General features: G+C 36.6%; 1 protein-coding gene across 4 annotated transcripts in view; it reads left to right on the forward strand.

Moving 5' to 3' along the window:
- LOC150084913 (poly [ADP-ribose] polymerase tankyrase-like) overlaps positions 1–25,175 on the forward strand; it is a 1,170,388-nt gene that overhangs the window by 604,530 nt on the left and 540,683 nt on the right. For 3 of the 4 annotated variants that reach the window (XM_090376702.1, XM_090376704.1, XM_090376701.1), the window contains one exon: positions 8,679–8,810. The exons of the other annotated variant lie outside the window; for it this stretch is intronic. In XM_090376702.1, the coding sequence (XP_090232828.1) occupies positions 8,679–8,810 (132 nt within the window). The remainder of the gene's footprint in view (positions 1–8,678; positions 8,811–25,175) is intronic. 4 annotated transcript variants of the gene reach the window in all.

Raw genomic sequence — 25,175 nt, forward strand, 5'->3', positions numbered from 1 at the left:
CGGAAATAGAAAATAAACACACGATTGAGGCAATACGTGGAAGAAAAGTTCCTAGAAAAAGGACCGTGAGCTCTCCCACAGTCCGTTATGGGGAGATCAAATTAAGTGCTAATCTAAACGAAACAGTGCAGATTGCCTGTCCGCTTCCGTTACAGAGAATGTCCGCTAGACAGAAGCTGCAAACACGTTAAAACCAATAGAGGTGAGTTGGGGAATTTGAAAATGTCCGTTGTAGAGAGATGTCCGTTAACGAGAGGTGTCCGTTTGGAGAAGTTTCACTGTATCTCTTTTGGGGATTACCCTGACTTCTGATCTCTCTTGGCACAAGCACATTACAAATACTGCTTCCTCTGCATCTAAAAAACTTGATTTTCTCTTTCGCTCTCGCCTTTACTGTTCTTCCAAAGAGCTGTTCACTCTGTACAAATCGCAAATCCACCCTACCATGGAATATTGTTTCCACAGTATTCTCGGGCAGTGCCCCCAAAACCGGCAACAGCGTAGCAGGTGGGAAGGAGCAGCAGTGCGTAGCACACACTTCTTGATTAGACTGGGGTTCGAGCCCATCACCACCAAATACGGAGGATGTGGAAAGGCCAGGGAATGACCACCGCTTGATCCCCGGAGCAATATGGCCTTAGTTGCTAATGCTCCTAAAAACCAAACAGCAAACAGACAAGCCTCCAAACCTCTCTCAGGCTTTTAGATTCTATTCAAAAGAGGGCAGTTAGTTTAATTAATGACTCATCTCTAACAGAGTCTCTCCACTCACTGTCTCATAGATGTACTGTTTCTGCTGCATGCCTTTTCTACAGATACTTCCATGGGCACTGTTCTTCTGAATTGGCTTCTATAATTCATGCTCTCTCTTTCAAAACAGTCTGAACACATTCCACCACCAATCAACATCCATTTACTGCCCAACTTCAAACTCACATATCCAACTTTTCATCTTCCTCGTTTATTCATTCAACTGCTGTTTTCTGGAACAACCTTCCTTCTTATGTATTTCCTTAAAATTACAGTCTACAGAAGTTCAAGTCCAGTGTCAACAAATATCTTCTCTCATCTTCTCAACCTCCACCCCAAGCACGGTACCAAGTACTATTCGTCTAATACCTCTCGTGTTTGGGGTTTTCATTTAAAAAAAAAATCTGGGCAGGAGAAAGAATGAAAACACCATTGAGCTTATTCAAGCCATTAAATACCTTGGTCTGATCTACTTAGTTTCCAGACTGCTGTTTGCAAAACTGAAGCCTCTCCTTGTCATAGCACCCTTTTACTTTTATTCCCTTCACTAATTGCATTACTCCTCTCTGCATTCCTTTCCAATAGATCCACATCTTTCCTTAAATAAGGCAATGAAACCTGTGTAGAATACTCAAGATGTTTCCTAGCCATTGCCCTTTGACATGGGTACCTGTACATGATGAGGGGACTCAACAGTGATGCTGCTGGGATTCCAGAGTAACATAACTGGGATCTTGGTCACCATAAAAATGCATTATGATTGCAGTGTGCTGCGACACGTGGAAATCTGAAAAGGGGATCCTGGTGGTTGAGGGGCCAATCTTCAACACACCACTTTGGCCCCTGCTTCATCAAGACAGATGGTCCTGGATAGCTCGGCTTGGATCAATTGATTAGTGGATTCACCTGCAAGGGTCAGCCATGTCACTACCGTCGTAATTGAAAGATCAGGATTCAGGCTGCTGGCGTTGTGAGTATAGCATCTGTGTAGCCCTGGCATCCCACTCCTGAGCGCATTTAGTAGTAACAGTAGTAGTAGTATTGGAAATGATGCAAGAAAGCAAGCTTATATAGCTTCAGCATACCAGAGGGGAAAAAAAAAGTTCACTCATGTCTACCCTTCAAGAATTTATTTACCCCACTACTCTCACAACAACGGATGGAAGCCTGTTCCAGCAATCAACCACCCACTGGCTGACGGAAAACACATCTGCACATCAATCCTATAACCATTCTTCCTCAACTTGAATTTATGGCCCCTCATTTGTGTAGTCTCAAATTTGTGTAGGCAGCAAGTGGAAGAATACCATTAACATTCAGCTTACTCAATCCATTCAAGGCTTTAAACACGTCAGTCAGATCTCCCTGCAGGTGCCTAGTCTTGAGATGCTGCAATTTGCAGAACTGAAGCCTTTCTAGGTAAGAACATGTTTTTGTTCCCTTAACCAATCTGGTTGCCTTTCTCTGCACCTGTTCCAGCAGATCTAAATCCTTCCTAAAGTGAGGGATCCAGACCAGACCAGACCTGTTTTGTTTGTTGTTTGTTTGTTATATGGTTTTTAGGAGCATTAGCAACTAAGGCCATATTGCTCCGGGGATATGCGGTGGTCATTCCCTGACCTTTCCGCATCCTCCGCATTTGATGGGCATGGGCTCGAACCCCAGTCTAATCAAGAAGCGTGTGCTACACACTGCTGCTCCTGCCCACCTGGCTACGGAGGTGCCTCCAGACCTGTATACAGTACTGAAGATAGGCCTAATGCTGGCCTTGTATAAAGGGATAAACACTTCCTCATCCCTGCTAGAAAAGTTTCTGTATATCATTGAAAACACCCCATGAGCTGTCCTGGCAGCGTGTCTGCACTCCTCAGAGAATTTCATGACTGACTGCCCAGTAACCCTTCCCCCGTCTTTTACATTCTTCATTACCCCGAGTATAGTACCACTTGATAAGTTACTCTGGGACTACGCATATGCAGCCCCTTTCATTTGTCAATGTTAAACTTCAACTGCCACTTCTCAGCCCATTTACTCAATTTTCCTAGACCTTGTTGTAGTAGCTCATCCTGATAACTGTCATTAACCACCCTGTCAACCTGTGTATCATCTGCAAACTTTAACGTTAAGCATGTTATACCTTAATTATTATGATCATTATTAATAAATATTTAAAATGACAATGGCCCAGCACTGAACCCTGGGGATCTCCACTAATAACATTAGTCCACGAAGTGCAGTGCCCATTGATAACCACTCTCTGTCTTCTTCCACTCAACCATCCCTTTATCCATAGCATAACTTGCTTTAATGCCACATTGCTCCACTTTGTATAGCAGTCGTTTATGTGTAAGAGTATCAAAAGCCTTCCTGAAATCCAAGTATATGGTGTCAAAATAATTTTTTGCTTCCATTTTCTTCGTCACTGGATCATAGTAACTTATCAGATTGGTTTGACAAGACTGCCCCTTAACAAATCCATGCTGTGATTGCAGTGTCATTGCATGCCTGTCCATATAGTCCTGCATTACCTCTTCAACTAGTAATTCCATTATTTTTTTTCTGGGACAGATGTTAAGCTAACTGGTCTGTAATTACTCATATCGCCTTTTGATTCCCCTTTATGAATTGGGGATACATTTGCACATCTGCAGTCCATAGGGACCTCCTCTGTATCCACGGATGCTCTCTTAATTATCGCCAAGGGTTTCTTACCTCCTTAGCTGCCTCCCTTAATATAATTGGATAGATTCCATCCAGCCTAGGTGTCTTTTTTTTAATGTTCATCTTCAACAATTCATTTTCCACTTTCAGTTTTCACAGTTGTTTTGCTACTTGTTTGAGTTTGATGAACTTTTGGTATTACCTTCTCTAAAGATTTTTCTCATGTGTGATTGTAGATGCAAAATACCTATTCAATTTGTCAGCAACCTTAGTATGTTTATTAGTTGTTGACCCATAGATATCATATGGCCCAATGTGATTCATCCCTTTCCTTCTACTTTTAATATAAACATAGAAGTCTTTGCTGTTTTTCTTTGCATTTTTTTGCCAGAGACTTCTCATAATCTGCCTTAGCTTTCCTAACCTCCTTTGCGACTTGATTACAGACCAGTTTATATCTACCATAGGCTTGTGTATCACCTGAAAATTTATATGCATGCCATTCACTTTTCTTGTCTGCCCTGTTTCACTTGTTCATCTGACATGCATTTAGTTCTAAGTCTTGAACAGTATTTCTTTGTTGGTATAAAAATCTAATATCTTTGATTACTTCCCTGAATGTTTTCCATTTAGAATTCCACTGCACAGGATTTAAAAACTGTCTGAGACCACTGTAGTCAACATTACAAAAGCAAGAGCCTTTCCCTTTACCCGTGACATCAGTTATGTCTTTGATTAAATTCCATATTAGTGCGCTGTGATCGCTGCCAACTATTGAGTCTTTGACCTGCAGATTCTTAATGCATTAAAAAATCACTGCTGATAATCAGATCATGAGTATTGCTTCCTCTTGTTAACTCTCTAACATGTTGCTGTAGAAAATAGTCATCCAAAAATCCAGAAACCTCTTGCTAGTGTGTGAGTGACAAACCAACAAATTCTAGTCAACATCTAGGAAGTTAAATCCCCCATTATGAGACATTCTGATTTTCTAGCCCACACTATTTACCTGTATAGCTGTTTGGTATACTCATCACAGTCATTGGGCCTATTGCACACCCCTACTCAATTTTGTTTTCCCCATGCTTATATCACACCAAACTGACTCAACATTACACTTGTCAACCAAGTCAACTGGTTCCATATTTAATGTTCTTCTTAACTAAAAGCATAATACCTCTTCTTTCCTGCCTGCCCTTTCTGTATACATCATACTCCCCCTATTCAAATTCAGCATCACTTATTTCTGAGTGTTTCTCTTTTACCATAATATCTGCATTTGATGACTTAATCAGTATTTCAAATTTATATTCAATCCTCCTAGCATTAGTGTACATGCAAATATACATGCATATGTTCTTACTCTTAATTACTCTAACATAGCCCACAGATCTGTTTATGGCCTGTTTTTAAATTATTCTACCCCACCAAATCAAGTTGCGTTCTTACTTATATAACACTGCTTTGATCAAAATTTTAAATTTCAATGCCTTGTCTTTTCTCCTTTTACATTGGGAAAGAATTTTAGACACTTTCAAATTCATCCCCAACTCTGTTTCTTTGATTTTGCATAAGAGTTGTAAAGTAAATCCTGAAATTACATATGCTTAATATCATTAGTTCCTGCCTGTATCACAATATGAACTTGGATCTGTGATAGATATATGCTGGCATAAAAGTTCTTCATTTCACTTACATTAGTTATCAAGAATGATTACTTCTCAGAGATTAGGTTCTTATGTCCTTGCAAATCCTGCCTTGTAGTTTGATAAATGAGGGTTTGCATTCAGTTGGACCACTGAGTTCTTGATAAATCTGCTGTTTGATTCCTTCAAAGCCATTAACTATTTTTCATACTCTTAATTTTATCCCCCAGTATTCCAGATTTTCTCTCTTTGCCTTGAGTAACTTAAAAACAAAAAGGAAATTGGTTAAGAGAAAGCACTTATTATTGTGCTTTGTTAGATATCCTTCCTAGCAATACAACTGTTGAGCAAGTTTCTAAATTCTAATTGTAACAAAAGTTTCAAATTGTGATTTTTGTAATTTTTAATTTTCAAATTTTTTTTTTATGTCAAATAATTTTAACCAGTAAAAAAATAACTCTGCTTGTCAGAATTAGACAAACTGTAATTGTGGTTATAATTTATTTGTTTGATAGTATGAAACAGAGCTATAATGCTCAATATGTTCTACATCGATATCAGTATTTGTAAAAGAATAAGAGAAGTTTACCCCAATATGATACTCTCCAGAAATTAAAACGAACAATTTTTAAAAAAAATCGAAAATCTTACATTACAGTAAGAAATAATTAACACTAATTAAAAACAAATTAACACAATTAAAAATCAATTTTAACGTAATTAAAAATTAAGTAAAAAATCAAGGAAGAAAATCGTTTTGAATTTTTTACTTAAATTTTAATTGTGTTAAAATTGATTTTTAATTGTGTTCATTTGGTTTTTAATTATTCTTTATTATTTCTTACTGTAATGTAAGATTTTCGATTTTTTTTAAAAATTGTTTTCGTTTTAATTTCTGGAGAGTATCATATGAAGTGTTCTACGTACCATATTGAGGTAAACTTCTCTTATTCGTTTACAAAAAGTATAAAGCTAATGTAGAAATTAAACATAGATTTAACTATAAAATGCATTACATCATGTCTGCCAACTCTTCTGATTTAGTATTATGGTGGCTGTATGCTACAAGGAAGTGGAAGTCTGTGTTTTCTGAAGCGCACACACACACACACACACACACACACACACACACACACACACACACACACACACACACACACACACACACACACACACACACACACACACACACACACACACACACACAGGGAGGGAGGGAGGGAGAGAGAGAGAGAGAGAGAGAGAGAGAGAGAGAGAGAGAGAGAAACCTCATCTGTACCTTGGCCAAAAAACTGCTCATGGAAATCTGCTTTGAACTTTTTTAGGCTTTCCATCTTGATCACCATTACAGGAAAATCATTCCAGTGATGATCTACAACATGCTTCTCAAAGGTAAACTTCATGATCTATCCTTCTATTACTCCCCCAAATTTTGTCCCCTGATTCTTCTTTCTTTTGCGAGCGAAAATATACCTTCCTCAGTTATTTTACTGATTGCCTTCAAGTCCTTATATTAGTGTGCCCCCCCACCCCATGATGGCAAGCTTTCTAAGCCATTCTTCCTATGGACACTTTTTAGTTCTGTGTTTTTCTTCAAGTGTAACTTTCAGACCTGATGCTACATAAGCTTGCTTTCTTGCATCACATGCCTCTACTACTACTACCACCGCAAGAACAGAATATTCTAAATGTGATCTCACCTTCTTCACCACTATTATCTCACCATCAAATGGACAATTACATCCTTTTCCCTACTTGTGAAAGGTCCTGTATATTATAGGGAGAAGACACCATGTGCCTACCTAGCCACATGTTTACGCTGTGTGTAAAAGATTTCATGTCTGACTGAATCATAATTCCTAAGTCTGTTTCATCCTCTACCACTTTAACCTTCCACACCCATGAGCATGTAATTCCTGGATTTCTGTTCTCCAGTGCAAAATCTTATATTTTTAAGTATTAAATTTCGTTTTCATCATTTTCATATGTGCAACCAGTCTAAGTCATTTTGAAGCCAAATTTCCTGGTTCTGGTCATTAACTACCCTTCTTTAAATCATCAGCAAACTTTGACAACTTCCCCACACTTATAAATGTCATCAAAGAAGGCAAAATCAGGTGGCCCCAACACTGATCCTCGAGGGATTTGGTTTGCTACTAGGCCGCCTGAGTATGATCATTTATTAAAAGGTGACTCTCTGCCATCTTTAACAAGCTCTTGATCCATTAAAGATTTCTTTGGAAGTTTCTCAATAATCAGGTGTGACTTTCAGATTTAAGATAAGTTTAGGTTTCCTCCAATTTTTAGTTAACTTTATGTTATTGTTCCTTTATGCAAAATGTTTTTTTTTAAATTATGGAGTTTGCAAATTTAACAACATTTGCATAATAGTTAACATTAAGTTGTTTTTTTTGCTCATGCTTGGCTAAATCAGCCATGCACCAGTACATTTACTGCATAAGGTAAAAAAAAAAAATCCCTTACATGCTTATCTGTATCATATATTTTGACAAGTATGCATGTGTGTATTTAAATTTTATATTTTTTTAATATCTTAATTTCAGTGTTCAGTTTTTTTTTTTTTTTTTTAAATCACATTAACAACAGGTCTAGTTTAGTGCAGTGTATTATTGATGTTGCTGGATATTGGGTAGTTCTGTGTTGTAGTAGTATAAATGAAGGTTAATTTGTGTGTGATGCTGTTTTTGGGTTGATGGGACTTAAAAGAGTGGTTATGTGGCTGTTCTAGAGAACTTCAACCAGGTTGTGCTTCATAAAGCTTTTTTATTTATTATCTAATACCGTACGGAACAGAATGAAAATAAGAAATGAAGCAAAGATCTTTAAAGTAGAGTTTTTTGCATTTATTGATGCAGTTGATTTTACCCAAAACAGTGTATGGTGTGTACTATTCAGCTAACAGTAATGTGAAAGGAAAGCCTATTCAGATTGTGCAGGAATATATATCTTGAGGGTCCCAGCTAAAGTTGGACTCCTTATAAAAAGTCTTAATTTTTATAACTTTTCTTTATATAATTAAAATGAACATGTAGTAAATTTTTTTCTGTTTTGTTTTATATATTTTTCAAATTTTGATTGTGATAATTATTCTTCATTATTTGAAATTTGTAAACGTTGCATTCTAATGATATAGGACAGATGGTATTGGAACTTTATGGAAACTATTCCAAGAAGGGATTGTTCACTTACACAGCTATGGTCATCAAGGTAGCATACTTGTATGGAATGTCCTAGGTTTTAGTTTTTCTCTGATATTTTATTCCTACCTGAATGAGAGACGTGGTTGATTTATTGAATTTAGAAAGGCCAATGTAATATTTACTGCTAATTATTTTGATATGTGTAAAGAAAATTTTGTTTTAATTGTAAATGTTTGTTTGCTAATGCTTTAAAATCTGGTTATTCTGTTTAGTAATTGGATTATCGGCATATTAAGAAATTGTATCTATTTTTCGTTTAAGTTTAAGGACTTTAATGCTGAACCTTTCAATCCATTCAAAATCATACATCATTCTTGGCACTTGTGTTCATAACCCTTCATGACCCTTCTTTTGCACTATCATTTCACCATCTGCTATGGTTTGTAATCTCTTCTGCAAGAGAGAAGAAAATGTGGAACATTCCAGATATGAACATGTCAGCTCTGAGGATGATGACGATGATCATGAGTCAGGGAGCAGTTATGTACAGGAGGAGAAGGAGGAGGAGGAGGAAGAATTATTTAAGGAAGAAGTAGGTGAATTTTGTTGTTGAGGTGGATTTTCATCCCTCTGCCTGCTCTCATTACACTTCATTTTAATGTCTTGGGTTAACCCTTTTCATTTCAATGCATGTTTTGTTGATTTGTGTGTGTGCATGTATGTATGTATGAGTATTTGTGTGTACAATTATATTGCTTATATTTATAATTGGTTTTTCTAGCGCTAATAATTGAAAGAGTCTTTAGTCCACAAATGTGGTTTCCTCTGATATTATTATAACTAGAAGTTTTTGTTAAATGCTGTTGTGTTTATTGGGTATTTTCTTATGTAGCTAACTGAAACTGTAGTCTGTTTTTAACCTTTGTTAAAAGTAGACTCTAAATTTTTTTCCGAGTTTGTTTTTCTCTAAAGAAAAGCAAAGTCAGAAAATTCACACAAATCAAGCAGTTGTCCAAAATTTGATATCCCAAGATTTTTGAAAACTTCTGTATTGTTCCTATATTCTTACCTAACTGTCCTCTCTAGTTTAAAACTAAAACAGTACTATAATCATATCCTTAAATGAGGCACCTTGCTCACTATAATGGTGTTTTAATAAATATCCATCACATTATGAACTTTAAATCCATTATAAAATCTTTTTCCTTTATATCCATCGTATTAAAAACCTTAATGTGTGGGAACTGAAAGCACTACATTACAGATTCCTTTATTACATGATGTGCAGTCTGACATGAAATTCTCTGAACAGTGCCATCACTATGCCAGGACAGCCAATGAGGTTATGTCAATAATGTACAGAAACTTTGCTGGTAGGGACAAGGAGGTGATTTTTGCTTTGTACAAGGTCATTGTTAGGCTGCATCTTGAGTATTGTATACAGGTCTGTAGGCCTCACTTTAGGAAGGGTATGGATCTGCTGTAATGGGTGCACAGATGGGCAACCAGATTGGTGAAGGGAACAAAAGGGTGCTGTTACCTAGAAAGACTTTAGTTCTGCAAATTGCAGCTTCTGGAGACTAGGCACCTGCAGGGTGGTCTGTTTGAAGTGTTTAAGGCCTTGAGTGGATTGAGCATGCTGAATGTGAATGGCATTCTTCCTCTTGCTGAGTCTAAGCATGACGGGGAGGGTCATAGTTTTAAATCGAAGAATAAATGTGTGGAAGTTTGCTTTCGGCCAGTGGGTGGTTGATCATTGGAACAGGTTTTCATCTTTATTTGTGGATGTGGATGGTTTGAATATATTCAAGGAAGAACTAAACAAATTCTTGGAGGATGTGGATTGGAGTTGTGTGTAGTGTTTTTTTTTTTTTTTTTGCTGATGCTATCTAAGCTTTGTTTCTTGTATCATTTGCTGCTGCTGCTACTACATGATGGCATAGAAGGCAAATTTGCAATCCTTGTTCTCACTCATGCATTTGAAAATGGGCCTCGTAAAAGGTTTGTAATATGATGCTTATTTATTAAATATCTATTGTGGTGTATCAAGCGTTGCAATAACCAATTTCTCGATTAGCAGTACTTCACTTTGTTGCAAGCGCAGAGCTTTTAAATTGTTTAATTAATACATGAAGGAATTGCTTTATAATTATGTGAATTATGTGTTTTATTCACATAATTATAATTATGTGAATAAATCTGGATTTAATATTAATGTTAGTCATATAGTGCAAGAAAGCCACAGGCTTTGCTACAAAAAAAAAAAAAAAAAAAAAAAAGTAGATAAGAAAATAATGTACTTCCTTCCAGTTTATAGGTAACTATCCAAGTTGACCTTTGAATTTCTTTAAACTGTTATCCTGAACTGCCTGTGGAGGCAGCTTGTTCCAATAATCAGTGACTCTTCCTATAGTCTATCTAAACCCTTTCCTTGTAATTTTAATTTGTGTCCCCTAGTTCTGAAATTGTTTATAATAGTGAAACTTTTGCCTTCATTCATTTTACTAACCCCTCTCAGAGCTTTATAAACCTCAATCATGTCCCCTTCTAAGGTGCCTGGTTGTAAAGGTCACTAGCCCTTACAATTGAAGCCCACACACTATCTTTTCTTGAATTGTTGCCATTTTGCTGATCTCACCATGCAAGTTGCCAATCTTTGGATCCTTTCAGGAAGCTCTGCTTTTTTCAGATGAAGTCTCCATACTTAAACACATTATTCCAAATGTAGTCATAAAATTGCTTTGTACAGTGGATTATGACTCCCTAAACCAAAAGATATTGTCGATACATCATCATTGCTTTATTAGGAGCTTTCCTGTTTACACTGTTTAGAAAACTTCATATCTGCTCATATCATAACTGCCATATCCTTTCTTTCTCTATTGTTTTCAATTTAATCCCATCAAGTGTCTATGTTATTTTAGGGTTGCTTATTCCCAACTGTAAGACCTTGCAGTTTTCTGCATTAAAACATAGCTGCTACTTTACTGATCATTTTTGAATCCTTTTCAAGTCATCCTTAAGGAGTGCTGCTTGGAAATCACTAATGACTCTCCCATCTTATGTCATTTGCAAATTTCGACATCCCACCCTTTATCCCTTTGATAATAATGTTGTTTGTGAATATCAGAAACAACATTGGTCCAAGATCCAATCCTCAGGGAACCCCAAAAGTAATCAAAAATCTAGATTTTTTTAAAATGCTGGATCCAAATATTGATATTTCTTGAAATGTGAATATTTACTATTAAAGAATATAATAAATTATAATAAGCTAGAAATTACTCCGAAGTCCAGTGTATAAATTTCTATTGATCCAGCTTTTGCAAAATTTGTATAGTTTTATAACTCGGGTAAATGACAGTTTGTTATAACAATTATGAATGGTAATGCAGCAATTAAAATACCTTCACCTGATTGTAATTGCATATTTAAATTCCCCTCTTTAAAAAGACAAAAATATGTCATTTTACATTTTAAATTGGAGAGAATATAAAATAATTCAATGTGAATGATTTAATGGATGATGTTTGAGTATTAAGAAACACTGAAATGTTAGGGAATGAAATCAGTGAAACATAAGTGTAAAAAAAAAAAAAAAAAAAATCAAAGTACAAGAACATTTTTTTGACCTACAGTATAAATAAGAAAAACTTAAAATTCTTAAAAAAACATAAATATTATAAAATACTTTATTCTGAATTATCTTGAGGGTGTGTAAAAAGAGACACAATATGATTACATATTTCTTCTTCAGGGTGATTGGTAATGCAATTCAAGGTTAGGTGGCTCCAAATTGTTTGAAAATTGTGTAGTATTTTATGTGTAGTATTGTCATATACCTAGGTTCAGTACCATTAACTTCATATACTGCAGGAGCAAGGTCCCATTTTCTCAGGTGCAGTCCATAAGTGAACAGTATTTTTGCAACTAATTCATGTTAAACAGGAAATATTTGAATATTACAGTGCCTCATAAAACAATACATGGCAGAGTTTTTGTGAATTGGATCTGTTTGCAACAAAGAACAATTGGAAGGCTGCCCATTTTGTCCCATACTTAAGTGGATGATGCTGTGGAAAAGGTTCAGTAGTCTCCTGCAGAAAGTGTCAAGGAAATTTGTAGAACTTCCCACAAGACTATGTTATGTAATAGTTCACCATGTTCATATCATATACATTTAGTCCTGGAGCTAAAGAAGACAGACCAAGCAAAACACATAATCTATAGATTGTTTTGGACATTCCAGAGTAGATAACTTTGATACAGTATTCTTCACTGATAAAGTTTGGTTTCATCTCAGCAGGTTTGTAAATAGCCAGAACTTCAGAATTTCATCCATTGGAAACCCATGTGTATTCTATAAAAGCCCTTGCAGTCTGAAAAAAAAATCAGAATATAGTATCATTTCTCTGTGTTGGGCCTGATTTTCTTTGAGACTATAGTGAGTGGTGCTGTGTATCAAGATTTATTGTAAATTGGAAAACTGATGGTTCTGATAATGACAGTGACTGAAATTTGTTTCTCTCACCCTTTGATCACTTGTCACACTTTAAATTAAAAGGTGCAAATTCATGGCACATCTAAATAGTGAATATCATTGAATTAAAGGAGTTTTTCCTAATATTGTGGCACACTTGAAAAGGGTCAGGACACACTTGTTGGAAACCACTTACTTAATTGATAGTGTCATGCTTTGAAAGAATTGACTAAAATACATGTGAATCATAAATACTGTGATAAATTACTGTAATACAGATTCATATATGAAGTTTCTGAAGATAATCGGTAGCCAAGATGATATACTTTGTTATAAACTGTTGTCAAATTAATGTTTCAAATCCAACAAACTTGAAACAAAACACAAAGAACTTGTTAAAAAATTATCTGTTCTCCCTCACCAGATGAACTTTGAGAATTGCACATGCATACAAAATCTAATGATTTTGCATTGGCAAAAAAGCATTATTTTGTTGGTAGCAGTGAGTAGCTTAACAAATAATTTAACAATGAGTAATATTACTTATTATTAAATTAGATGGTTGAGTGTAGGATTGAAGATCTTCCCATAAATGTAAAAGGTCAGGTAATTTCCAAAGTAAGCAGAAGCCAATGCTGTTTGTGAAATTGAAAACACATATGTATTGAATCATAGTAGTTTACTTGCATTAATTTGTTATGAATCTGCGAGCAAAAGTTTTCATGGTTGCTATTCCATGAGTTGTTGTCAATATACATTACTTATTGCTGATGTACTATTATAAAATAATATTTTAATAAAGTTTTATTCTCTGAGTAAGTGATTTGTTTTTGTTTTTATGTTGCATGAGCAACCAAGGCCATGATACACCATTTTCTTTTTCTTAATATATAATTAATCAGTTATCATTGTGTTGCCAATGTAAATTTAATCACCAGTGTTTTACCAGCGATTAATGAGTTGGTACAAAATGCTAGAAAATTGGATGTTATGCTCAATGATAATTTAAAATGTTAGTTTATTTAAAGTCTGCCCATTCAGTTCTCAATCATTTACTGCTCATTGTGAAGAAATAGTTAATAGATTTCCTATGACATGCACATAGTGAACGTCTTTTATATTCCAAAATCTGCTGGTATCCTGTAGAGCTGGGGTGGCCAACTTAATTTGTGATGCGATATACTTTTTTCCTTCAAAACGTGTCGTGATCTACCATCTCAAAAATTTCATTGCACAAGGTTAAAAAAGTTAATCAACACATATTGAAAATTGTTGTTTATAAATTTTAAAATTCAATACAATTCAGAATTTTCAAATTTATATATGGGTCTGGTAAGCTACTCCACACATCGAACACAATTTGGTCTGCATTTTAAACTCATCTATCGCTGTCCATTTGTGTAGAATTGCAAGGGCAGCCTTTTGCCTCTCCAAATCCTCAGTTTCAGTTTTACGGCATTTTAGTCTTGTACTCAACATGTCCTTGATTTTTAAGTCCTCTGACTTCATTTTGAATTGTGCTTCATGTGAGCTGTAAAGTTAAAGAGCCGTAGTTACATGTTAAAAGAGCTGCATGTGGCTGGTGAGACGCAGGTTGCCGACCCCTGTCCTATGCCGACTTATTTTCTTCTACTTTGTGTGTCAGTTGCTGAATGATGTTTGCAAAGCAATCACGAATCGACATATTTTGCTGGATCGAAGCGAGTAAGCGGTGGGCATACAATTTTAAGAAACACTAGTGAAGAAACTGTTTTTGTCATCGACGAAGTGCTGGTTGGGCTGGTGAACAGATTCATTTGTGAAAATCCTCATTCACATTCACTTGATGATATTGGTATCGTACTCAGAGCGTTCATCAAATGTTTCAATTCTTCTCAAACCTTCTTACCAATTAGGTATCCAAGAATTGCATCTCTGTAATTTTACTGTAACCTAATTGACAATTTTCTAACTTCACTTTCACCAAATGCCAACAATTCATTTTTAGAAGGATTAATACCTTCGTTGTCCTTGTTTTCCTTCTCTCATCATCGGTATTGTCACTAGTTCTTAAATTTGAATTTTTTTTTCTTTTCTTTTTTTTTAAAACTGTCCAAAATGTCGGTGTCATTCGGATATTCAGGTACTGTGACCATGTAAACGGAGATAGGGAAAATTTACGGAAAAACGTGGATAATGCACTTCTGCGAAACAACAGATGATTATTTGTTGGGGTAAAAGAAAATCAGTTTTCTAATTCTCGAACGGAGCGCTTACAGTTGATTCACAAAGGTGTCCGACCTATGGCCTGCGAGGAAAGTGAACTAAAACAGCATTTTAAATTTTGTTAATTATCAAAAAAATTTTCTCATTAGATGTTTTGTTCAGTAAATGTAATTGCGTATTGTACTTAATAGAATTTTTGAATATTCTCAATTTTACTTTTACATGCAACAAGATAAGGAAAATGTAACACACTAAAGAAATCTGACTTAGAATTTTTTTTAATGTGGCCCCTGTATGGGAAAAGGTTGGACACCACTGCAGTGGAAGGTGGGCCGAAGCCCATTGGGAATACATTCACCTTGATCTGCTCACTCTTACTAGCGTGACTCCTCCATATGTGGGACAGGTAGTCGGATAGGTTTTACAAGTACCACTAAGTTGTAGAATTCTTTAGCTGTCTTAATTCGCACAGCAGGACTAATTGCCTGAAGGCCAGAAATGCGAATAATGCGTACTGAGTTAATCTTCTAATCTCTTCTAATCCGTTCGCTATATGAAAATTTACTTTGCTCAACAGAAACTATTTTAAATGTAACTTCCAAGGGGAATTCAAAATAATTCGCTATAAAAGGACTTCGTTAAACAGAGGTCCGACTGAGTAATTTAGAATTATAAAAATGATTATACAGTATTATAAAGAAAATATCTTAAAAATAGACAGTAAAAAATGCAAATTTAGTTAAATAATTTTAAGCTTATTTGAATAGTAGGCAAACGTGAAAAAAATTTACGGAATATTACAAATTTTGAAGTGCACTGCATTCAATTGTCACACGTCACTGTTAATAAAGGTGGTGGTACTCCGTACCATCACTGAAAATAAAAAAAAAAATAATGCGCAGGTAGCGAAACCCGCTGCACAATATAAAATTTTGGTAGTATACCTGACTGTGCAAATTGAGGCTGCATATTTAAAATTTGTCACGACCAACTGAAATTAAAGCCACAATCGACTCATTAGCCACCCCTGCTGTAGAGAATTATGTTCACAGTTTTTTTGAATAATATGGCATGATAAGAATATTTTAAAGAGATAATACATTTAAATTTTTTTTTTTTTTTTTAATGAAAACCCCAAACACTAGAGGTATTAGAACCTATAGTATTTAGTACCGGGCTTAAGGTTGAGAAGATGAGAGACGATATATGTTGACATTAGACTTGAATACGTATTTCCTGAAAATTACAGTCTACAGACTGTAATTTTCAGGAAATACGTATGAAGAAAGGTTGTTCCAGAAAATGGCAGTTGAATGAATAAACAAGAAAGATGAAAAGTTGGTTTTGCGAGTTTGAAGTTGGACATTAAATGGATGTTGGCTGGTGGTGGCACGTGTTCGGACGTTTTTGAAAGAGAGAGAGAACGGGAATTATAGAAGCCAGTTCAGAAGAACAATGCCCATGGAAGTATCTGTGGAAAAGGCATGCAGAAGAAACAGTACATCTATGAGACAGCAAGTGGAGAGACTCTGTTAGAGATGAGTCATTAATTAACCTAACTGCCCTCTTCTGAGTGGAATCTAGAAGGCTGAGAGAGGTTTTGGGGGCACCACCCCAGATGTGGGGAAAATATTCCATGGTAGAGCAGGTTTAAGATTTATATAGAGTGATCAGCTGTTTGGAAGAAAAGTAACGCCAAGAGTGAAAGAGAAAACTAAGTTTTTTAGATGCAGATGAAGCAATATTTGTAATGTGCTTGTGCCAATAGAGATTAGAAGTCAGGTAATGCTCAAAAGAGATATATCATTTTGCCTAGAAATCGAAGTGTCACCTAAGATAAGCATAGGAACAGAAGAATCCTTTTTGTGATATATGACAGGGCTGAGTTTTAGAAGGATTGAAATCAACTAAGTTGTCTTATTATTATTATTGTTATTATTATTATTATTATTATTATTATTGTTATTATTAGACATATAGTGCAAGGAAGCCTGAGTCTTATGCTGCAGCAGCCAAAAAAAAAAAAAAATCCAAGTTACCCTGAGAGAGAAATTAGAAGACCCTGGGTGTGCCAAGCCTTTGCCCCAGTGGAGAATTAACTGGAGATCAGTATTTAAGGAATTGTTAGAGGATATTCGAGAAGTTGAAGCTGATTGAGCAGGGTGAGGTTTCTCAAATTGGAAAGTGGAATGCAATGTGCTATCATCAGAAAAACTATGGATAGGATTTCCAGTCAGTGGTAGAAGGTCATTAATATACAAGAGGAAAAGAGTGGTGGAAAGAACTGAATCTTGGGGGACACCAGCATTAGTGGAGAAATTAGAAGACAGAGAGCCATCTACCATTGCCCTCAATGAGTGGTCAGAAATAAAACTGGATAACCAATCAGAAAAAACAGTCGGCAAACCATAAGATGGAACTGAGTGAGTATTTGAATGATTTTTTCTTGATTAGCTTTTGTTGGAAATTTAGCTGATATTTTTAACTGTTTAAATTGATTAAATCTGCCTGCAAGGAGTAATGTCAGTATATCCAAATTTAAATATAAAGTAAAAGTAAAGGGGTGGGAGGGTTAGAACAATTATAATAGATATGGCACAGTGACACAATTTTGAAAATCATGTAAACATGCTGTTTCCGGGATTTAAATGATTTCATTGAACTATCTTATGATGAATGCTTCATGAAATTAGAATTTTTTTTTTTTTTTTTGTGAGTCAATGTACGTCTACCAGAGTTAATGATGCTATAGAGCAGTTATCATTCTGAGGTAACAAAATGTGATAATTGTTATACACATTGACACCAGTGATATTAAGAACAGAAGATCCGAGGATTTATTTAACAGATATATAACAATGCTGATAAAAAGTCATTAATTATCATTAAATTTTAAACTGACTGAAATTCTTCCTAGACACAATAGGGAGGGGTACATATGCAAAGTGAGCCTTCGATCATTTCAACCCTGGAGAGACTTTGTAAGGCTCATTGGGTAGAATTTTTCTCTGTTCTTATTAACGAAAAGTTAATAAGAACAGAGAAAAACGTGGTCTGTTCTTATTAACAGGCAAATCTGCTTTTACACGAATGGAATACATTTAATAAAACGGGTGGAAGGATTTCTTAGTGTATCTTTTATTGTTTTTTTTTTTTTAAATCTGACCATTTGATTTTTTTTTTTTAAAGATTTCTGTTACTTCTTCTCTAAATATGTGTTGTGTGGAGACTAGTGATGAACCGGTTTTCTTGTTCTTGGAGATTGTTAGATTCTAATTGGAACCCCCCCCTTTATTATTATTATTATTATTATTATTATTATTATTATTATTATTCTAAAAATAAAAATAAATTAAATAAATAAATAATAATTTTAAAAAAAAGTTCTTGTTTATACTGCGGCATGACCAATAGGTTAGTAGAGTTTACAATAAATCATTTTTACAATAGTTACAATAAATTCAAACAATAATCGTATTTAGCAGTCATGAGCTTGGATCCCCCCGCTACTCAAAGAGCATGTGCTACTGCACACACGCTCCTGACCACTTTGGCTGTGTCAGGCCTTCGTTTTGGGGATATCAAAAGTTTTAAAAAATGTGCGATATCTGATGGATATCATCCCCGAGAGTCTGGAATTCACAGAGTTGGAAAGCTCTCATGACGAAACCCTTCATGATACCTATTTTGCACTTATAGAATGGTTGGTTGAGAACTGGAGAATTGACTCTGTGTCTTATGGTGTTCTTTGCTCTGGTAAGGAATAAGTGCAGGAACAGCAGGTTACTCTCTTGTTCTAAAAGCAAAATAAGACTATCAGAGTGAGAAAACATAAGAAAGACATTGAGATATGCCATGTAATAAAATCAGATCCAGTCTTCGACACATTGAATGACGACCATAAAGTGGGCCTTTAACTAAACATCACTTTTGTCTGCAAACAAATACCACAACCACTGACTTTTTAAAGAAGCACTTTTAATAGCTGTCATGGAAAACATTAACTGCAACAAGGGAATACAGTTTGAAATCCACATGGACATTTTTAAAAATAGTCTTCATTCAGATTAATAATATGGGTAAACTTATACACCAGAGCTGTTCCTCCCACCCCCTCCAATTAAGAAGATCCTAAAGACATATGTTGTCTACAAACCACCCAAATGTTGTAATATATCAGACCAATCCTTGTTAAGAGATCAACAGTCATTACTTCTTAATACTCCTCTACAGTATTACAAACTTCTGATAAATGAGAGTAAAGGTGACCAGATGTTACTAGTCCACTCTAATAGACTAATATGGCTAATCTACTGAATAGAAGATTAAAAATGGCTCATCCTTTGCTGTCTATTCTATGTAGAATAAAGATAATCCTTTAAATCTTTAAATTCATTAACAAATCTCTGGTAACCAGATTATGCCAAAAAGCAATGTGTTAATGAGATTGTGTGTGTGCATACGTGCACGTTTGTCCTTTCCACAAGTATTTGAGTTCATTAGTCAAATCTTTGGTGGCCTTTCTGATTTATATAATGGTGGACTGGCAAAAACAGGAAGTGCATATACATTTTTCGACGTTTAATTCTTATCTTTTACATGATTAGTAAAATTTAATGCAAATCAATCCTAATATATAGTCATTAAAAATTTATTGCAGACATGTTTTTTTAAAAACGTTATTGTAATTGATAATCTTACATTATTAAATTGTGTTATTTTATTGTATTATTGTAACTTATAGTCTTTCATTTGCTGTCCTTGCAATCATTTATGAAGTGGAAAGAAGGTACACATGATATGTCTAATTTCCATCTGCAACATACAGTTTCCAACTGAAAATAAAACAGATATTGTAACATAGATTGAATTGCTTTATTCCTCCCCTTTTCAGAAGTTTTACATTGCCTATGCCCCATGCCACTCAAGTAACTCCTATCGAAATTACAAACTAATCTGTCAACTAATCACTAAGGGGATTAGCTGAACTAAGGCAATTTAGGAGACATCTTTGGCTAAGAATGCGATGAAAAGTTTTGAATAATTATTTTCTTCAGCTGACAGTAAAAGAAATGGGATGAACCACATTGGTCTACTTAATATGAATGGAATAACTATTGATGATCCTGTTCATGGTACTGATAAATTAAATAAATATATTTTGCATCTACAAATGTAGATGCTACTTCTTTGCACATGTGCAAAGAAATTTTTAGGAACGGAAATACCGTAAGTAAACTAAGTTATAACTGGGAGCTAAAATCATTTGGCCATAATTATGGGAGAATTGTCGAATTCAGCGGAGATCTCTATAGATTGGTGATGTGCAAATACCTTTCGTAATCACTAAAAGGAAATCAAAGTGTTGAAGTGAGAAATTACTGATCTGTAAGCTTCAATTCTCTCCAGGAAAAGTATTGGAGTTAGTAGTTAAATATGTAACACAATCATCTTGACAGGAATGCACTTATATGGGAAGCAAAGCATGGATTTTTTTAAGGGTAGATCTTGTCTGACTAATCCGATTAGCTGTTGTGATCTAGTAATAATGGAACTGGATACAAAAAGATGAATTTTCATATCATATATATAGAAACTTAGATTACAGTAATGTTTTTGATGCAATTTCACATGAAAGACTGTTGGATAGATTGGAATAGTGTGGCATTAGGGACAAGTTACTGCTATGGATGAAGAGATAGTTTAGTGACAGAATATAAGAGAGTAGCTATTAATGGTCACTGCTCTTCTTGGACTAGCGTTATTAGTATAGTTCCTCAGAGTTCAGTTCTGGGCCCATTAACTTTTTCAATATTTTTTAACAATATTGTTAATGGCTTCTCCCATGCAGGATGGAATGCTAACCTAACCTTTCTTGGTAAGAGCACCCTTTGTTCCCCTCGCCAATCTCCCCTCGACGTGGGCACCTGTATGTGGTGAGTGGACCTCCCAGTGATGCTGATGGTCTTCCAGATTAGCATCACTAGGATCCAACGCCCATACCTTGGTTCCAGGGTTACATCATTGGAATCTGGCGTGTTCAGCCATGCGCCGTGACCCGTGGAAACTCGGAAAGGGAGATCCTGGTGGTTGAGGGGCCCAGCCTTGATACATCACTTTGGCCCCTGCTTTGACAAGATGGGTGGTCCCGGACTGGTATGACTGGGATCAATCGATGGGTGGTCCTTCACTGCTAGGGTCAACTTCGTTCCAATAAGTCTCCCTCCCTTTGGTCCTGGGATGGGATCAAGGCTTATTGGAATCGTGGGTATGGTGCTCCTAAGCAAACTTGGAATCCCATTGATGTACGCAGTACCTGCTAGTTCACGAGTAGGCGTCCCCTCGTAGGGCTCCGTGGTGGGTGAGGTACTTAGGGCATCGGAAATTTTTATCTTACTCATATGAGTAATTTAAATTCTATTTCTTCTGGGGGCCCTAACAAGGCCCCTTCCTAATTGAGATGAAAACACAGAAAACACCTCTGTAAAAAGATCCAGAACTGAGGATACACCACCATTAGTGACACCTCTCTTCCTCATTCTGTATTCCACCCGAGAGCAGTCAGTTGGGAAAATGTCACCCTTCTTTATCCAGAAAGGATTAGAAGGTTGGCAGGGTCACCTAAATCTGTAAAACGACTGCGTTCTGGCAAATGTTTGGTCGAAGCTACAAATAAGAAACAGGCAGAAAAAATCCTGAAAGCCACATCAATAGGGGGAATACCTATCACCGTAACCCCCCACAAAACTTTGAACTCTTCACGAGGTGCTATTTCTGAGTGGGACCTTCTTCATGTCTCTGAAGAAGAGATCTGCTCTGAATTGAAAGAACAAGGAGTGACGGCTGTCAAAAGAATATCAATGCGAAAGGATGGGAATCTCGTCCCTACCAGAGTTCTTATCCTAACAATTAACACCCCATGGCCTCCAAGTTCCATCAAGGCAGGGTACTTAAATTGCCCAGTGAGGATTTACATTACAAACCCACTGAGGTGTTTTAAATGCCAAAAATATGGCCACTCACAAACAGCTTGTCTTGGTAACCCTGCCTGTGCTCAATGTGTTGCGAAAGACAACGAGAGCATGGAATGTTCAGCTTCCAAACCGATCTGTGTAAATTGCCAAGAAGAGCACCCTGCCTACTGTAGGGCATGCCAACGGTGGAAGGACGAAAAAGAGATCCAAAAACTAAAAACAGAGCTGAATATCTCCTACCCAGAGGCTAGAAAACGCATAAAACCAATAAATAGTGGAAAGCCTTCATATGCTCAGAAGGTTTCTGAGAAGTGTACTATCGGTACACAAACCGAGATGACTGTACCACCAAGAGAGTCATTCACTCTGATTGCACGCTATTTATTGAGTTCACAAAAGCCCACCAAAAAAACACAGTCAGCTGCCACTCCTATATTCATACTTCCTAGTGCTCCACCTCCTACCAAAACCAAGTGGTAAAGAAGAGCCACCAGTAATAACAGAAACAATGGATGTAGAGGACAAGAAGGTACTGGACGAATGTCTTGGAACTCTTTGCGGAGGAAGAAATGGACATCGGACAGCGTCCATACTTCCCCAAAAGAGATAAACCCAAGACTGACAAAAGTAAGCCCTCAGCACCCCGGAAGCCACCTGATGGACAAGCCAAAATAATGCCAAATTCCTACAATGGAATTGTCATGGATTCCGGCAAAATACTGATGGCATCAAGCCCTCCTGCAAAAGCATTAGCCGGTTTGCTTTTGCTTGCAGGAGTCTTATCTAAAGGCAAATGATGATTCCAACATGCATAACATCTCAATTTTTTGTAAGGATAGAATTGTGGATGGTCTTTATCATGGAGGAGTCGCTATCTTTGTGGGTAACCAGACCCCAGTTCAGCCTTTGCTAATTACAACCAGCATAGAGGCTGTTGCAATTCGCCTTACAGTAGGATTTTTATGAACCGTCTGCTCTATTTATTTGCCTCCTGGTACGGACATCTCCCAGGAAGACATTGATAATGTTGTAATGCCAGTTGCCTTCCCCTTTGTTACTTCTTGGGGATTTCAATGGACATAATACCCTGTGGGGTAGTGCTAGCATCAGTGTAAGGGGACGAGTCATTGAGCATATGCTAAATGACAGTGACCTCCCCCTTCTAAATATTGGAACAAACACCTTCTTCCACATGCTTACCTGTACCTTTTCTGCCATTGATCTATCCATCTGCTCCCCTTCTCTTCTCCATTTACTCAACTGGTAAGTGGAGCAGAACCCACATGGAAGTGATCACTTCCCTGTGATAACCTTGTTGCATACTGGGAGACTGTCTTCCTTTCAGGTTACCACGGTGGAAGACTGATCAGGCTGACTGGACTGCCTTCCAACATCAGGCAAATTTTGACTTCAGTGCCGTCAGTCAGGAGCCTATCCATGTTGCAGTCACGTACATCACAGAAAATATCGTCCAAGCAGCTTCGAATACCGTTCCAAAAACATCTGCCTGGTTTCCACCATTTCCAAAACCATGGTGGAATTCACAATGCACAGCAGCAAAAAAGGCCCAAAACAAAGCATGGGGGATATTCTGACAATATCCTATCATGACAAACCTTATAGCCTTTAAACATGCACAAGCCAAAGCACGTTAAATCTGCCGTCAGAGTCAAAAGGAATAGTGGATCCATTTTACTTCATCAATTACTCAGTCCACTTTTAGTAAGTTGGTCTGGGTGAAAATCTGGAAAATGAAAGGAAAATATACATCCCACACTTCTTCAATCCTAGATTATAATGGATGCATTATTGCAGATCCAACTGCAATAGCAATTCTCTTGGGGAAACATTCTCTAACATCTCTGCAACATCTTCGTATTCCCCAGAGTTCCTGGTCCTGAAACATAAAATCGAAAAACAGGCACTTAATTTTAAGTCTAAGAGCTTTTATGCCTACAACAGGCCAATCACTATACAGGAACTGGAAAGAGCTCTCATTCTTTCCAAGGGAAGTGCTGTTGGACCAGATGGCATCCATTATGAAATGATTAAGCATCTTTCATCAAAATCTATGGATCACCCGCTCCTTCTTTATAACAGAATCTTTATTGAAGGGCAGTTTCCGGATTCCCGGCGCAAGGCAGTCGTTCTTGCCTTTGCTAAGCCAAGAAAGGATCCTAAAGTCACTACTAATTATCGTCCTATTGCTCTGACTAGCTGTCTGTGCAAAATCCTAGAGAGAATGGTTCATTTTCATTTAATGTGGTATTTAGAATCAAATGACCTTCTCTCTAACATCCAGTGCAGCTTCCGAAGGAACCGGTCCATTCTGAACCATCTTATTAGATTGGAAACATCCATCTGGGATGCTTTCATAAAATGCGAACATTTGGTGTCTGTATTCTTTGACATGGAGGAAGTGTATGACACAACTTGGAGATTTGGCATCTTAAAAAATTTGCATAACTTTGGACTTAGAGGGCATCTCCCCATTTTTATTAAAAACTCTTTAGCCAATCGATCTTTCCAAGTTCGTGTAGAATCCTCACTCTCTCATCCTTTCTGCCAAGAGGAGGGAGTACTACAAGGATCAGTATTAAGTGTCATGCTTTTCACCATCAAAGTAAATTCCATCACAGAACAACTTCCTCCAACTGTAAACAGTGCCCTCTATGTTGATGACTTTAGCATTTTTTGTCAGTCGTGCAACATGAGGGTTAATCAAAGACAACTGCAAAAAGTCATCGATCGCCTAAACTCCTGGGCACTGTCTAATGGATTCAGATTCTCGCCGCAGAAGACTGTTTGTGTACACTTTTGTCATTTTGTAATCTTCATCCTGAACCTGAATTAAGGCTTGGACAAAATGCTATTCCAGTAGCAGCAGACACAAAATTCTTGGGACTCTTATTTGTTAAAAAGCCGACCTTTCTGGATCACCTCTGTCAACTCCATACAAAGTGCACAAGAGGCCTGAATATTAGCATTAGCATTAGTAGAGGCATTTGATGTAAGAAAGCAAGCTTATGCAGCATCAGCCAAAAAAAAAAAATAAATAAATAAATAAATAAAAAATAAATAAAATAAAAAAATACCACTTCCACTTCACCCCTCTGTTCGTTCGAAATGTCTGTCCAGCTGAGCCGTAAACTTATTTAGGCTATCAACTTCCATGACAAGGGATGGAAGTCTGTTCCACCAACCAACCACCCGCTGGCTAAAGGCAAATTTCCTCATGTCTATCCTACCCTACATCTGTCTTTCCTCAATTTGAGTTTATGCCCTCTCAGGTGATTAT

The sequence above is a fragment of the Mastigoproctus giganteus genome, chromosome 6 (genome assembly GCF_048544385.1).
Source record: "Mastigoproctus giganteus isolate SK-2022 chromosome 6, ASM4854438v1, whole genome shotgun sequence".
Taxonomy (NCBI): Eukaryota; Metazoa; Arthropoda; class Arachnida; order Uropygi; family Thelyphonidae; genus Mastigoproctus; species Mastigoproctus giganteus.